Source organism: Phacochoerus africanus, chromosome X (assembly GCF_016906955.1).
Source record: "Phacochoerus africanus isolate WHEZ1 chromosome X, ROS_Pafr_v1, whole genome shotgun sequence".
Lineage (NCBI taxonomy): Eukaryota > Metazoa > Chordata > Mammalia > Artiodactyla > Suidae > Phacochoerus > Phacochoerus africanus.
The window spans coordinates 129338221-129352565 of NC_062560.1; the positions used below are offsets into that span (position 1 = coordinate 129338221).

The 14345-nt window shown below is 56.2% G+C and overlaps 1 protein-coding gene and 1 non-coding gene across 2 annotated transcripts; both read left to right on the plus strand.

The window, feature by feature from the left end:
* The first annotated feature begins 2768 nt into the window (after positions 1 to 2768).
* On the plus strand, positions 2769 to 13471 carry DKC1 (dyskerin pseudouridine synthase 1). The gene is made up of 15 exons (XM_047765888.1): positions 2769 to 2887; positions 3531 to 3601; positions 4023 to 4109; positions 5215 to 5306; positions 5513 to 5697; positions 6310 to 6374; positions 6738 to 6864; positions 7024 to 7154; positions 7526 to 7669; positions 9891 to 10011; positions 10705 to 10823; positions 11697 to 11800; positions 12059 to 12167; positions 12410 to 12538; positions 12733 to 13471. The coding sequence occupies exons 1-15, from the start codon at positions 2872 to 2874 to the stop codon at positions 12796 to 12798; spliced, it is 1566 nt and encodes a 521-aa protein (XP_047621844.1). The 5' UTR covers positions 2769 to 2871; the 3' UTR covers positions 12799 to 13471.
* On the plus strand, positions 7249 to 7386 carry LOC125119008 (small nucleolar RNA SNORA36 family). Its single transcript, XR_007132972.1, has one exon. It is a non-coding gene; the product is annotated as a small nucleolar RNA SNORA36 family (small nucleolar RNA).
* Positions 13472 to 14345: the final 874 nt, after the last annotated feature.

Consider the following 14345-nt stretch of genomic DNA (forward strand, 5'->3'; position numbering starts at 1 on the left):
GAGAATGTCCTGGCTTCGTAAGGCTAACACGCTAGTGTAGAGACCCTCGGTGAGGTGCATTTAAGGCAGATGCGAAAGCCCCAAGAGGAGGCAGTGTGCCTGCGGAATGGTCCTAAGCAGCCAAGCAGCGTGGCGGATGGGTGTGAGTGAGCAAGGGTGTGCGTGCAAGGAAGTGGACTCAGAGGGAGCACTGGTAGCAGAAACTGACAGCCGTCATAATCAATCTGGCTTTGCCTCTTTGCTTTTTTTTGTGCTTTTTAGGGCCGCCCCCGCAGCACGTGGAGGTTTCCAGGCCCGGGGTCCCATCGGAGCTGCAGCTGCCAACTCACACCCCGGTTTGCGGCAACACCGGCTCCTTCACCCACTGAGTAAGGCCAGGGATCAAACCCGCATCCTCACAGACACTATGTTGGGTTCGTGACCCGCTGAGCCACAATGGGAACTCCAGCTTCTCCTCTTAATTGAGACAGTTCATTAGTTTGCTTGGGCTGCCATGACAGAGTCCTGCCAACCGGATGGCTTTAAACAACAGGCATTCGTTCTCTCACAGATCTAGAGGCTGACAGCCCCAAACCACTGCGGTCTCTGCCCCCGTCTTTGCCTGGCCTTCTCCTCTTCTAAGGACACTTGCCATTGGATTTGAGACCCACCTGAGTAACCCGGGATGGCCTCATCTCTAGACCCTTGCCTTCATTACTTCTGCAAAGACCCCTCTTTCATATTCACAGGTCCGAGGGGCTAGGCTACATCTTGTGGGGGCCACCCTTCACCCTACTCCAGATGCAAAGCCACCGAAGGGCTTTGAGCAGAGGAAGGACATGACGTGACTTACGGTTTAATGGTTCTTTCCACTTGCTGTGTTGAGGAGACAGTATAGGAGGAAAAGCAGGAGCAGCAGGGAACTGCAGGAGACCAGTGGAAAAATCTAGGAGAGCCATCGTGGTGGTATGACTTACAGTGACAGCACTGCGGTGCTGAAAAACCCTCAGATTCTGGATCCCTTGAAAGCAAGAGTGACAGGCTTTGCTAGTAGATCAGATGAGAAGTGTTGGAGAACCAGGCATGAGTACCTCAAATTTTGCCAAGTCTGTATCAGTTAAGCATTATAAAATAATGGGGGGAGTAAGGAATTGGTTACACGGATTGGCGGATATTGAGGACTTTGGATAGCTATAAAAAGTCAAGTTAGGGAGTTCCTGCTGTGGTGCAGCAGGTTAAGGATCTGGAGTTGTCTCTCCTGTGGTGCAGGTTCTAGCCCCGGCCCTGGAACTTCCACATGCGGCAGGTGCAGCCACAGGGAAAAAAGAGTCTAGTTAGAGCATTAGTATTCTTATCTTGCTATATACCAAAATAAAGTGTAGATTGAATAAAAGTGAGAAAAACCAATCATATATATTTTTATATTTTTAAGTCAGAGTAAAATAAAGTGGAAAAAAATCTAATCCTTGGATGGCAGAGGAGGAAATGGAAGAAAAGCAATAGCTGTCCTGTTTTATCAGCAGCGAGGAATTAGAAAAGATGGTACATATTCCATTTACGATCACAATAAAGAATTGGGGATCAATCGTGTCTACGCAGGCTCCGTTAAGGACTCCCAGTTAAGAGACACAGCAGTGAGAAGAGCAGCAGTGATACGGGAAGAGCACTTGAACCTGGGGGCGCGTCTTCCTTGGCTGTCTGATTCCACAGCCGCAAGCAAGCTGTGCCTCTAGAGCACTTCGCATGGAGCCCAGTCGTGGAGTCCAAACTGAGGCTTGCCAGACGCGTAAAACACACGCGGGAAAGACTTGGTACAGAAAAGAAGCCCTATAAAATATTCCATTCATAATGTTGTGTGTTGCTCATAAGTTGACACGATAATTTTTTTTCCTTTTTTTAAGTTTTATTTTAATGATTTCTATTTTTCCATTATAGCTGGTTTACAGACATGATAATATATATATTTTTTTATTTGTCAATGCCTCTTTATTATTCTTTAATCTGGAACAGATCTAGAACCTTTGTCTTTCATGCTCTACATATTTTGTAAGAATGCAGGCCAGTTATACAGAATGTCCCTCAGTTTGGGTTTGCCTAATGTTGCATTATTCATGATGTTTCCTCATGATTAGCTGGGCTATGCCTTTCTTAAACGAATACTGCAGAAGTCAAGTTTGGTCCTTCTAAAAGCACATGATAATATTTTAGATCACTGAGTTCAAAAAAGTTTGCTATTAAAACCAATTTAACCTTTTTCCTTTTCCTTTTGTTCCAAGTGGCGGCTGGAAAATTTAAAAGTCCACAAGTGGCTCGCACTCCACTTCTATTGGCTAGTGCCGCTCTAGCTGGACGGGGTGACTTTCCAGCTCTCGGTGCCTCAACGTCTTCGTTTCTTAACCCAGGCTGATTCGGCACCAACCTTAAAGGGCCTGCGAGAGGACGCAAGGAGCGCTCAGCGGGGAGCCTAGGAGCTCGGCTGAGGTCCCGGCCCAGGAGGCGAGCGGGCGGCGGCCGGGACCACGCCCACTGGCCGCTGGGGCCACGCCCACTGGCCGCCGGGGCCACGCCCACAGGATCCCAGCCTCGGGGCCTGGCGGCGCAGGCGCTCCCAGACCCAGCCGCCGAGGGCGGGACGGGGGTGGGGGAGGCCCAAGGCGCACGCGCGCAAGAGCCGCGGCCCGGGGTTTCCGCCAATGAGGTCGTGCGGCCGTCTCGCGCGCGCTTCGGGCTCCGCCCCGCCAGCCCGAGCCCGCCCCACCCCGCCCCGCTGCACGACACGCACGGGGCGGCGCACAGGTGGGCGGGCCCTGGCGGCGCGGCCTGACGGCGGCGGGAGTCTGTAGTCGCTTCCTCGGGGGTGGCCCACGCGGCTCATACGCTCTGCCGGGCAACATGGCGGACGCGGAAGGTAAGTGTCGTTCCTCCCCGGGCGATCGGGTTGAATCCCCCCGGCCGGGGCCAGGTCCGTCGCTGGGAGAGCCGGTGGTGCGGGGAACAACGTCGAGGCCCGAGCTCTGCTAGCTCTAGCCGCCGGGCCTCCTGCCGACCTTGTCTCTTGGCCTTGGCTCCACGGGTGAGGGCGGGAGAGCGAGAGGCCCCTCGGTGACTGACGCCACACGGCCCGGCTCTCCCGCCGGCGATCCAGGGCCCCTTAGGGCCCTGGGTCGCCGTCAAAAGGCGTCCGCTGCCACCAGGTCGGACGCCGCGGACCGACAAGAGGCCGGAGGGGCTCGGGCGAGCGCGTAGCCCTAAGTCGAAAGGAAGTTCTGGGAGCCACTAGCCTTCGGGGATTATCCGCGGTCACTTAGGAAAGTTACGGGCCCGCGGGCCGAGCACCCTGGCGTGTTTAAGCCCCGCCGCAGCCACGTGGTGAGCCGGGCCGGGAGGCGACACGTGCAGTGCTGTCGTCACCCGAGCGTTCAGCCCGCGCATGTGGTCCCCCACGTCGTCTCCCCTGCGGTGCATTTCCTACCTGCCCTAGTGGCCTTCTCTGACTTAAACTTGGTCGCCTTTATTTTCTGGGAAAACTCCAATTCTGGCGTGTTCTGTAGAAGTACTTATTTTACCGAAGAAGCATAAGAAGAAAAAGGAGCGGAAATCATTACCAGAAGAAGATGTGGCTGTGAGTAGGAATTTCTTTTACTTCGCTTTTACTAAAAAGAAAGGTTACTGAGACAGCAGTTACAGAAGGTAACTCTTTTAGAGGTTTCTGCACAATGGGCTGGAATTGGGTGGTGGTTGGGTAGAAACTGCACAACCCTGGCCAACCTAAGCGTTTTGTCTAAAGAGGTAGCCTTTGCTAAAGGGTGTTGGCCACACCAACTGCTCTGCCTGAAATTCCCACCCACATACCCTGTGCCACATAACTTGGTGGCACTTTACTCACCCTTCTGAGTTGTTGAGCCGCTTTCCCTTGGAGGTCCCGGTGAGAAGGCACAGGCTACTTTGGTTTTTATTTTAAAGGCACAGACTTGTGTGGTAGGAATGGAATTGTTCAGAATCAAGTGGGAAGTCTAACAGGCTGTGTTTCTGTCCTGTGGCAGGAAATACAGCATGCTGAAGAGTTTCTTATCAAACCTGAATCCAAAGTGGCTCAGTTGGACACATCTCAGTGGCCCCTGTTGCTAAAGGTGCGTATGCTGTCAGGTCGGTGCCTCACTTCTAAACCATTCTCAGTTTCGTACTTAGCTTCCCGGTACGGACCTGAACCAGTTTGTGGAGCAGGCCGTGCTTGAAAGTGTGTGTGCTCTGACACCAGACTGCTCGCATCAGGCAGTGTGTGACCCTAGGCCAGTCATTTAACCTCTAAGGCTGTTGGCAAATCGTATCTTCTCTCAGAGGTAGGCGGGCTGATGGCTGCAGGACCTGACCCCTGAAGTGTGTCTAGCTGCACGCTACGCCTGGTGTTCCCTGGACTTTGTGGACTCTTGGGTTGGGTGTAAATGGCGTAGTCGAGCAAGGAGTCGAATTACAGTTTTCACAAACGATGTAACGGGCAGCAGCTCTGACATGGGGAGTAAAGTTAGTAAAAGACCCCTCGACGAAGCGTTCGGATAAAGCAGTATATGTGAGCGAGGCAAGAGGCTGGGATTTGCTCGTGTGAGTCCATGCAGTCGAGCTTCGGCTTGGCCGGCGTGTGTCATTCAAGAGCATGCGGTTCTCTGTCGTGACCTGCGAGTGAACCAGGGGGGTGCTGTCCCTACTGTCGCGAAAATTAAAATCTAGGGGTGGGAGGTGGCGATAGGACCAAGACGAAATGAAACGGGGTCACACGAAAGCTGGCTTTTGGTTGAAGGGAGTGCTTGCAGATGGAGCCTTGGGAAAGGGTGAAAAAAAGGTGGCCGACTTGAGACAAGCGCGATCGGAGCACGTGGCAGAAACAGGCTGGTCGGGTTTTGCCCAAACTGTTGCCAGTCCTCCTCATTTTGGGCCTCTTTGGTGGGTCAAGGCCAGGCCATGTTTTATGCATAAGCCTGCACGCGTAGCCGAGTTGGTTCCGTAGAAGCCCAAGAAATCTTTCTGGAGGACGGGTCACGTTGGTCTCGTTCTTATTCATCACGATGGAAGTTGGTCTTTGCAGCATGTAAAGAGGCTAAGCAGTCTGTCACGGCGGGTAATGAAAACACAGGAGCAGGCTCCAAAAGGAGGCCCCCACGAGCAGGCATGTCTCGGTTGGTGGTTCTGACTCTTGTTTTCAACGTGTTAGTGATTTGTTTATTTTGTGTTGCTTTCTAGAATTTTGACAAGCTAAATGTAAGGACGACACATTACACTCCTCTTCCTTGTGGTTCGAATCCCCTGAAGAGGGAGATCGGGGACTATATCAGGTAGGGTGTTGGGAGCAGGACTGTTGAAACGTCTCGAAACGACCCCTGCGCCTCAGTTACGGAAGGTGTGGGCGTGTCTCACGGTGGCGTTGCCCGAAGCGCCGGGTAACCGTTCCCGAGGCGGGCTCTTCTCTTTCCCTCTTCAGACTGCGTTCTCACTAGAGGACCAGAGCCCATGACGCCATGCTGTCTTTCCCGTGTTCCAGGACAGGCTTCATCAACCTTGACAAGCCCTCCAACCCCTCCTCACATGAGGTGGTAGCCTGGATTCGACGGATCCTGCGGGTGGAGAAGACGGGCCACAGCGGGACCCTGGATCCCAAGGTGACCGGCTGTTTAATAGTGTGCATTGAACGAGCCACCCGCTTGGTGAAGTCCCAGCAGAGCGCAGGTATGTGGAGGGGGCGAGGGGGCCACTTTGAGGCTGGAATGCGTTCTGCATTTCCTTTCCATTCGATGACATCTTGGCTCTCGGAAGTGATCTCTGCATTAGTAAAAGCAGACAAGGGGAGTTCCCTGGTGGTGCAGTGGGCTAAGGACCTGGGGGTCATTGCAGCAGCTTGGGTCACTACTGTGGCGCAGGCATGACCCCCGAAAATCCCCAGAACATAAGCAGGGGTTCTGTTGGTTTCTGCGTACCGCCTCTCCTCTGCCAGGTCTTGGCGGGTCTGCCTTTCTTGTAGTTTGAGGTATGAGTTCTGCACGCTGCATCCGGCTCTAGGCCTCTGTCACCTGTAACTCCATGCTGCTGCTTCTGCCTGAAGCCCCCGCCCCTCATCTGCATCTGGGAAAGTCTGTGGCCTTTGACCTCCGCATGAGACAGTGTCCTCATGCGTTTCTCCCATCGGCACCGTGAACCCGCTCTTGAGGCAAATTTTATAGAAACAGCAAGCAGGTCAAACTGCCTGCCTTTTCTGGTTGCACAGAGTGGGAGTGGTAGAAGCATATGAAAGATACAGAAAACTCAGCGGCCACGCCTGACTACTCTTTTGTCATCTTCCAGGCAAAGAGTACGTGGGGATTGTCCGGCTGCACAATGCTATCGAAGGGGGGACTCAGCTCTCTAGGGTAAGTCTGTGACTGGAGGGCCGGCGCCTTGCAGGTAGCAGCTTGGGTCTCCGAGTCCCCGGGCCTCTGGAGGCAGGTCGGTTTTCCTGGCTGGCCTGTCTTGCGCCCTTTTCCATGGGTGCCGCAGCCGCCTGGGACCCGTGACTGCAGGTGGCAGAGGCACAGGCGGTCATGTCCCTTCGGAGGAGAGGGCCTGAGCCGCCCCTGGGGAGCCGACGAGAGCCTCGGCAATGCAGAGCACCTGTTAGGGCCCGAGGGCTCGGGAGAGGCACTTCGAGTTTCGCTTGTCTCCCCACGTCGGCCCCTGCGTCTCATTTAGCGTCCATGCAGCAAGTGTCTGTTGTGGTTTGTGCCCCTTCTCAGGCCCTGGAAACCCTGACGGGTGCCCTGTTCCAGCGCCCCCCACTCATTGCTGCAGTGAAGAGGCAGCTGCGGGTGCGGACGGTCTACGAGAGCAAGATGATCGAGTTCGACCCCGAGAGGAGACTAGGTGGGGGCCGCGGGGGCCGCGCGGGAGTCTGGTGCGGGCGCGGCCTCCGGCCGTGGCCTTAGATCTCGCTGGGGCAGATGCAGTGACTCGGGGCTTCGCAGCTGGGGCTGGGTTTACTTAGGGAAAGAAACATGTGCTGCCCTGGTGTGTGTGTCTTAGGCATCTTCTGGGTGAGTTGTGAGGCCGGCACTTACATCCGGACGCTGTGCGTACACCTTGGTTTGCTGCTGGGCGTTGGCGGGCAGATGCAGGAACTTCGGCGAGTTCGGTCTGGAGTCATGAGTGAAAAGGTACGTGCTGTGGCTCGAGTGGCCGCGCTGGCTGGTGCCTGGACCTTCAGCCCGTGATAGAACTCTCCCTGCTCCCCCTCCTGGCGAAGGCAATTTCCAAAGCGTTGAGTTCAGTTCGGGGCTGCTCCCCTGTTCTGTTAATTAAACTTTGGGACATTGAAACGCAGGCTCGGGGAGGTGATTGATTGACCAGAGAGCGTGACTCTGTTCATTGCCTCCTCGGCCGACAGATGCCTGCTTAGGGTTACGTGTCCCCAGTTGGAGGCCTTCGGGAAGGAGGCATAAATGTAAAGAGCTTGGACCCTTGAGAGCCTCTGGCTACTGGAGGCCGAGGGGCAGCGGAGTCGTTTTCACCTGTGGCTGCTTTTCAGGACCACATGGTGACGATGCATGATGTGCTTGACGCCCAGTGGCTGTACGACAACCACAAGGATGAGAGTTACCTGCGGCGAGTTGTCTACCCTTTGGAAAAGCTATTGACATCTCATAAGCGGCTGGTCATGAAAGACAGTGCGGTAAGTTCTGGATTTTGAGTCCACAGTCGGCCAAAATGTGATTTCAAAAAATGACATGTGGGGAGTTCCCTGGTGGTACAGTGGGTTAAGGATCTGGCGTTGTAAGTACAGTGGCTCAGGTTACTGTTGTAGCATGGTTTTTTTGGTGTTTTTTTTTTCTTTTTTTGTCTTTTTAGGGCTGCCGTACCTGTGGCATATGGAGGTTCCCAGGCTAGGGGTCCATTCGGAGCTGTAGCCACCAGCCTCCGTACACCACAGCTCACGGCAACACTGGATCCTTAGCCCACTGAGCAAGGCCAGGGATCGAACCTGCGTCTTCATGGATGCTGGTCAGATTCGTTTCTGCCGAGCCACAATGGGTAACTCCTGTAGCAGGGGTTTGATCCTGGGTCTTGGAACTCCTGCATGCTAAGGGCGTGCCCCCCCCCCCAAAAAAAAAACCGGCTGTGCTCAGTGTTCTGAGAACTTCATTCTGTTTAAAGGCATGAAATACAACTTTTTGAACTTAGTAATTGTTTTCATTTTGGGTGTACTTTCTTTTTTTCTGATTTTGTAGATTGGACACTGGATTCTTTTATTTTTGTTAATGGAAGCATTTATGATGAATTTTTCATTAAGTCAAAGCCAAATATAAATTAGGCCTAATTCCATTTTGAAGTCAGGCAAGTTAACTCCTTTCAGAATTCGCCCAAAGTAAGTAACTTGGTTCAAGAAATAGGCAATTTGTGGTGCAGAAAATTTGCCCTTCGGGAAATGTGACTGAGAAACCTTGGTTTATTTAAATTATTGCTGGCAAGGGTTGTTTTGATGGGGATGAAAGTTTCAGGCTAGGGAGTTCCCACTGTGGTATAGTGGAAACCAATCTAACTAGTATCCATGAGGATGCGGGTTCCATCCCGGGCCTTGCTCAGTGGGTCGGGAATCAGGCCTTGCTGTGAGCTGTGGTGTAGGTCGCAGAAACAGCTCGGACCTGGCGTGGCTGTGGCTGTGGTGTAGGCCAGCAGCTACACCTCCGATTTGACCCCTGGCCTGGGAACTTAACCTATGCTGTGGGCACAGCCCTCAAGAGGAGGAAAAAAAAAAAGGTTGAGGAGTTCCCGTCGCGGCGCAGTGGTTAACGAATCCGAGTAGGAACCATGAGGTTGCGGGTTCGGTCCCTGCCCTTGCTCAGTGGGTTAACGATCCGGTGTTGCCGTGAGCTGTGGTGTAGGTTGCAGACGTGGCTCGGATCCCGCGTTGCTGTGGATCTGGCGTAGGCCGGTGGCTACAGCTCCGATTGGACCCCTAGCCTGGGAACCTCCACATGCCACAGGAGCAGCCCAAGAAATGGCAAAAAGACAAAAAAAAAAAAAAAAGGTTGAGACTAGAGAGTTTCAGAGATAAATTATTTCTCCTTTAGGAATCTCAGTTCAAGTCTTTGTTTAAGTCCTAGTTTGAGGCTGTAAAACCCAAATGTCCCTGGGCTTGTCAAGCCTTTTTTTCTAAGCATGTTTACTAAGTAAAGTTAGAGTAATTCATCTCATGATGAAAGGAAACACACAGTTAATTGTGTTGGTTTGGGTTTTCTCTTTAGTAGTGATTTAAGGATGAGTTTTTTCCTTTTCAAATCATTGCTGAGTGGCCTTTGTATTTCTGATGGCATATTACGATCAGAGAAGGGGGCCTTTCAGAAGGTGAGATTCTTTGCGGCCAAGTGCACAGTCAGTTATTGTTGAGGATCATGTAGCCATAAAAAGGTACATTTTTGCATACGTCCAATAATTTGAGCTTCCTCATTCACATGCGGGTCTTCAGTTACAGTTCGATGACCTCAACTGTGTAGGTACTAACAGTCACCGAGCAGCTTAATCACGCCGGACAGAAGCGCGTGAGCGTGCCCCCCCCACCCCCCCGCAGCCGGGGTCAGACGGTGGCTTCTGGGAGAGTCCCGGGGAGGGTGGAGCACGGTGCGTGAGCGAGAGCTCAGGGGCGGGTGGCCTTGACCTCGGTCCCCGGGGCTCGACGGTCCCTGCGAGGCAGGCAGGCAGGCAGGCTGGCTGGTCGGCTACGTGGGAGCCTGTTCTCAGGTGTCCCGGCTCTGCCAGGGCTTCCGCCCGCTCGGCCGTGAGGGGTGGGGAGGAGCCGCTGCAGGAAACGCGGGCCGGGTCCTGCTTTCCAGCGAAAGCGCTGCCGAGCCGGCTGGGCGCCGGGCCGGCCTCTCACGGTGGGGCCATCCCCGCAGGTCAATGCCATCTGCTACGGGGCGAAGATCATGCTGCCGGGCGTCCTCCGGTACGAGGACGGCATCGAGGTCAACCAGGAGATCGTGGTCATCACCACCAAAGGGGAGGCCATCTGCATGGGTACGAGGGGCGGCCCAGCGGGCCCACCGAGGGGGCTCTGCAGGGGTGGGCACGGCCAAGGGCCGCGTCCCACAGGCACAGGCGGCGGGGAGGGTGGTGCGCTGCCGCGTGTCCCGCTGGCTGCTGTTGGGGGCCGTGGCGCCGCGAATTGGCCTGCCGGGGACGGGTGCACGTCCGCGGTGAGGGGACAGCCCCTCGTCCACTCCCGGTCGGTGAGCGCCGCTGACAAAGGCCGTCGCAGGGGCCGTGTGTGTGGCCGGAGCTGCAAGCATGACGCGTGTGTTCAGGGCTGGTCCGGGGCTGCTGTCCGCCGGGAGGGCGCCTTCGCGCTGGTCTTGCTCAGACCTGGAAGGGATCCTGAAGACGTGCTGCTTTTCTGGTGCAAGTGACGGGGGTGAAACACGGGCCTCTGACTTAACTTATTGAGAGGCCTCGCCTAAGGGTCGAGGAAGCATCCATTTTTCTTGGACGGAGTAGCACCCGTGGGTGGGGTCTTTTTTCAACTTGCTAAGATAAGTTGGACGTGACTTCCCGGGCTTGCTTCCCCTGATAGTGGCTTTTCTCTGCGCGGTCCTCGGCAGAGGGCCCCTCGAGGCCGAGGCCGTAGGGCTCAGGCTCTGAGATGGGCCTGGGGTCCGTGAGTCCCCAGTGTTCCCCTTGGCAGCCTTCTCTTCTCTCTTCCCCCGCCCGCAGCTGTCGCGTTAATGACCACGGCGGTGATCTCCACCTGCGACCACGGCGTGGTCGCCAAGATCAAGAGGGTGATCATGGAGAGGGACACGTACCCTCGGAAGTGGGGCTTAGGCCCCAAAGTAAGCGCTCGGACTTGTCTCGCCTTGTGCTTTTCTTCTTTAGCAGCGGTGTTGAATGATGTGATGTTTGCTGATTGGAAGTCGGGTCTAGAGACAGGGGCGGGCTCTTTCTGTGCTTTTCAAAAAGTGGTTCTCAGTCGGGGTTAGGGGAACTTTATTTTTTGTCTTTTTAGGGCCGCACCCGCGGCATATGGAGGGTCCCAGGCTAGGGGTCGAATCGGAGCTGTAGCCGTCCGCCTACACCACAGCCACAGCAACGCGGGATCCGAGCCGCGTCTGCAACCTACACCACAGCTCACGGCAACGCCGGATCCTTAACCCACTGAGCAAGGGCAGGGGTCGAACCCACTTCCTCATGGATCCTAGTTGGGTTACTGCTGAGCCGTGATGGGAACTCGTGTCTTGCCTCATTGAGCGCTCACGCGGCAGCTTGTGTCCTTGCCCTGGGCCCTGGAGAGTCCGCGGTAGGTAGAAATGGGCCTGCCTCAGGCCTCGGAGATCTCAGCCTGGTGGGGGCAGAGGTGCCTGGCCCCTCCGGAGCCCCCAGTGAGGGACTCTGGGTGACAGGTCTGGACTTGAGGTGCGCTGTGCCAGGTTCCTGGTGCTAGATGTTGAGGGAGAGCGGAGGGGGGGGGGGCGGGTGTGTGTGTGCGCGCGCGCATGCAGCATCCCGGACAGCAGGAATGGCAGGTGCGAAGGCCCTGTGGTCCGAGTGACGTGGCTCCCACCAGGACGGTCGGCCATGCAGCCTCTGCCCAGCCCGGGCCCAGCCCCAGCTCGGCTCCTCCGGGGAGGGCAAGTTCTGGTGTGACCTGCGCGTGCTCCTTATCTCGGGCTGGCGCTGCTCTAACCTTGATCCCCCGCCGGTCCCAGGCGAGTCAGAAGAGGCTGATGATCAAGCAGGGCCTTTTGGACAAGCACGGCAAGCCCACCGACAGCACGCCCGCCGCCTGGACGCAGGACTACGTGGACTACAGGTGGGGGCGCTTGGCCACACGCGGTGCCACCTGGGCTGTGGGGGGGCGCGGCTTGCTCAGCGCACCGTGGCGGGCACTAGGGCACTGGCCCGTGGGGCCTTGCAGGTGCTTCCCCTGGCCGCCCCGGTCCGGGAGGGCCTTGGGCCCGCACCACACGCAGTCACCCCTTTCGAGTCTGGCCTGCGGGACAGTGGTTGGCAGCCGGCTACGACCGGCCAGCCGCTCAGCGCACGTGGCTTACGGTGCCATCTCTTGCAGTGATCCTGCGAAGAAGGAGGCGGCGGCCAAAGCCACGAAAGCCCCACCGGCAGGGGCTGAAGCAGCAAAAGCCCCACAGCTGGTGGCTGAAGCAGCAAAAACCCCAAAGGTGAGCGGCGCTGTGACCTGTTTGGAATGTCCTTTGGGGGCCGAGGCTCGGGAACCAGCCTGCCCTTGACCGCCACCTCTGCTGCGCGACAGCGTCGGGACAGCGTCGGGTCGGGCGGTGGTGGCGCAAGTGTCTTGCAAGTGAGGTGCGACACTTGGAGCCCGTCCTGCGTGCCTTTGACCTGAAATGTGCGCGTCCGTTCTTGCCTGAGCCCTAACGCCCGTGTCCCGTCTCCACCGTAGCGGAAGCGGGAGAGCGAAAGCGATGAAACGTCCCCAGCGGCTGCTCAGCTGCCGAAGAAGGAGAAGAAGAAGAAGAAGGACAAGAAGCCCAAGGCCGCTCCCGAGGGCGCGGCCGAGCCGGGAGATGGGGTGCGTAGCCGTGCGGGTGTGCGGCCGGGGACCCACGTGCGCCCCGTCGTTAAAGGGCTTGGGCGTTCGGGGCAGAGTCGAGGTTAAGCTGGGCTGCAGGCAGGCGCTGCGAGGGCCGGCCGCCTGGTTGCGTGGCACTGCCCTGCGAGCGGATTGGCCGTGGTGAACACAGGCTTGCTTTCTCTTTTTCCCAGGACAGTGACACCACGAAAAAGAAAAAGAAAAAGAAGAAAATAAAAGTGGAAGTGGTTTCTGAGTAGTGGATGGAGACATTAAAGCCTTATTGAGAAAACTTCGTTCCGTTTGTTCTCGAGGGAATGGAACTTAAGGCCCAGAAAGGGCGGAGAGTTCCCGCGCGGCTCAGCTGGTGACGGGCCTGGGGCAGCCTTCCCACACCTCGTCCTGTTCTAAGGATCCGCTGAAGCGGGCAGACCTAGCCTCGTCCCTTCTCTGCCTGAGAGAGTTGGGGGGCCTCCTCCTCAGGCCCCGCGCCGCCCAGGAACCCTTGTAGCGTCACGGGCCTCTCCTGCTTTGCTCCCCCGCCCCTTCCCTTGTCTAGAAAGTTCGGAAGCATTCAGTCAGCTCCACGAAATGCTGTAGAGCTGGGTTGTGGATTGAGGGGACAAACCGTCTTTCCAGTGTCCTTTGAGGACAGCGGTCTATGCTAGTGTCGGAGCCACCTCTGTCACCCCGTTTCCTTCCGGATAGAAGCCTGGCCAAGCGCCTTGGTGTTGCATCTTGTCAGCTCTTTCCAGCCCCTCTGGCCCTTGTTCAGAGCTTGTACCCACTTCATGCACCTAAACCCATCTGGCTGCTTGTGTTCGTGAGAGAAGCCAACAAAGCATTCCTCTATTTTTCACTTTAACCTTCATTTACTTTCATTGCTGGGAGAAGGTTGTAATTTTTACTTATTAAAGTTTACTTACGAAGTTTCTAAGTATTCCTGTTGGATTTTCTAACTAACTGCTGACCTCAAGCTAGTAGAACAAGAAATGTATTTTCATTAAAAAAAGGTAGGACCTTCATGGCCTACTTGCAATTTGATGCCTTCCCTTTCTCTGCCTTTGGGCCTTTCATTTGGCATGGGATCAGATATTCTGGAACCTTCATTCAAGACATTGACTAGGTACGAGGGGCTCTTAACAAACTCAGTGATCAACCAACCACTCGAGAACCGCTAGTAAGCGCTCGGGGGCGGCCAGCAGGGCCAGAGGGATCGGCAGGCTCCCGTGCTGGCTGGCGGCTGGATGAATTGCCAGGAGGTGGTCTGCGGGGAGGGGCCGTGGCTGTTGGGAATCTGGAGCCTTTGGTGAGAGCAGAGCTCTGAGACGCCGCCTCCTTCGGTACCAAAATCACTGTGAAGAGTGCGGAGGTCAGGAGGCTGGTCCTCCCTGCTCCAAGCGCCACCACGGTGTAGGCCTCGGCTAAGTGTCAGCAGCAAGTTCGGCGTGTGCCCTGGATGGGGTCCCATCTGGGGTGAGTGCCTTGGGGCTGCTGTGCGTCCCGGCTGTGTGTGGACAAGTTAGTTTAAGCTGGGACGTCGCGGTGGGTGCCGTGAAGCCACGTCTGGAGAGTAGAGCGAAACGCTCAGAGGACTGGCTGTTAGGTGGCGATGGCAGCTTGGGCGGCAAGGGCCCGCCAAGGACCTCCGGCCACGCTCCCTGCTGGGGCGGGACCTGGTCACCAGCCTCTGCACGCCCTCCCCTCCAGCTTCCGCCGCCGCCTCCAAGCCTGACCCCGGAGAGAGCCCGCTGCGTGCCCTCTTCTGGGGGCAGGAGATAAAGCCCCTCCCCGAGGCTGGGGCCGC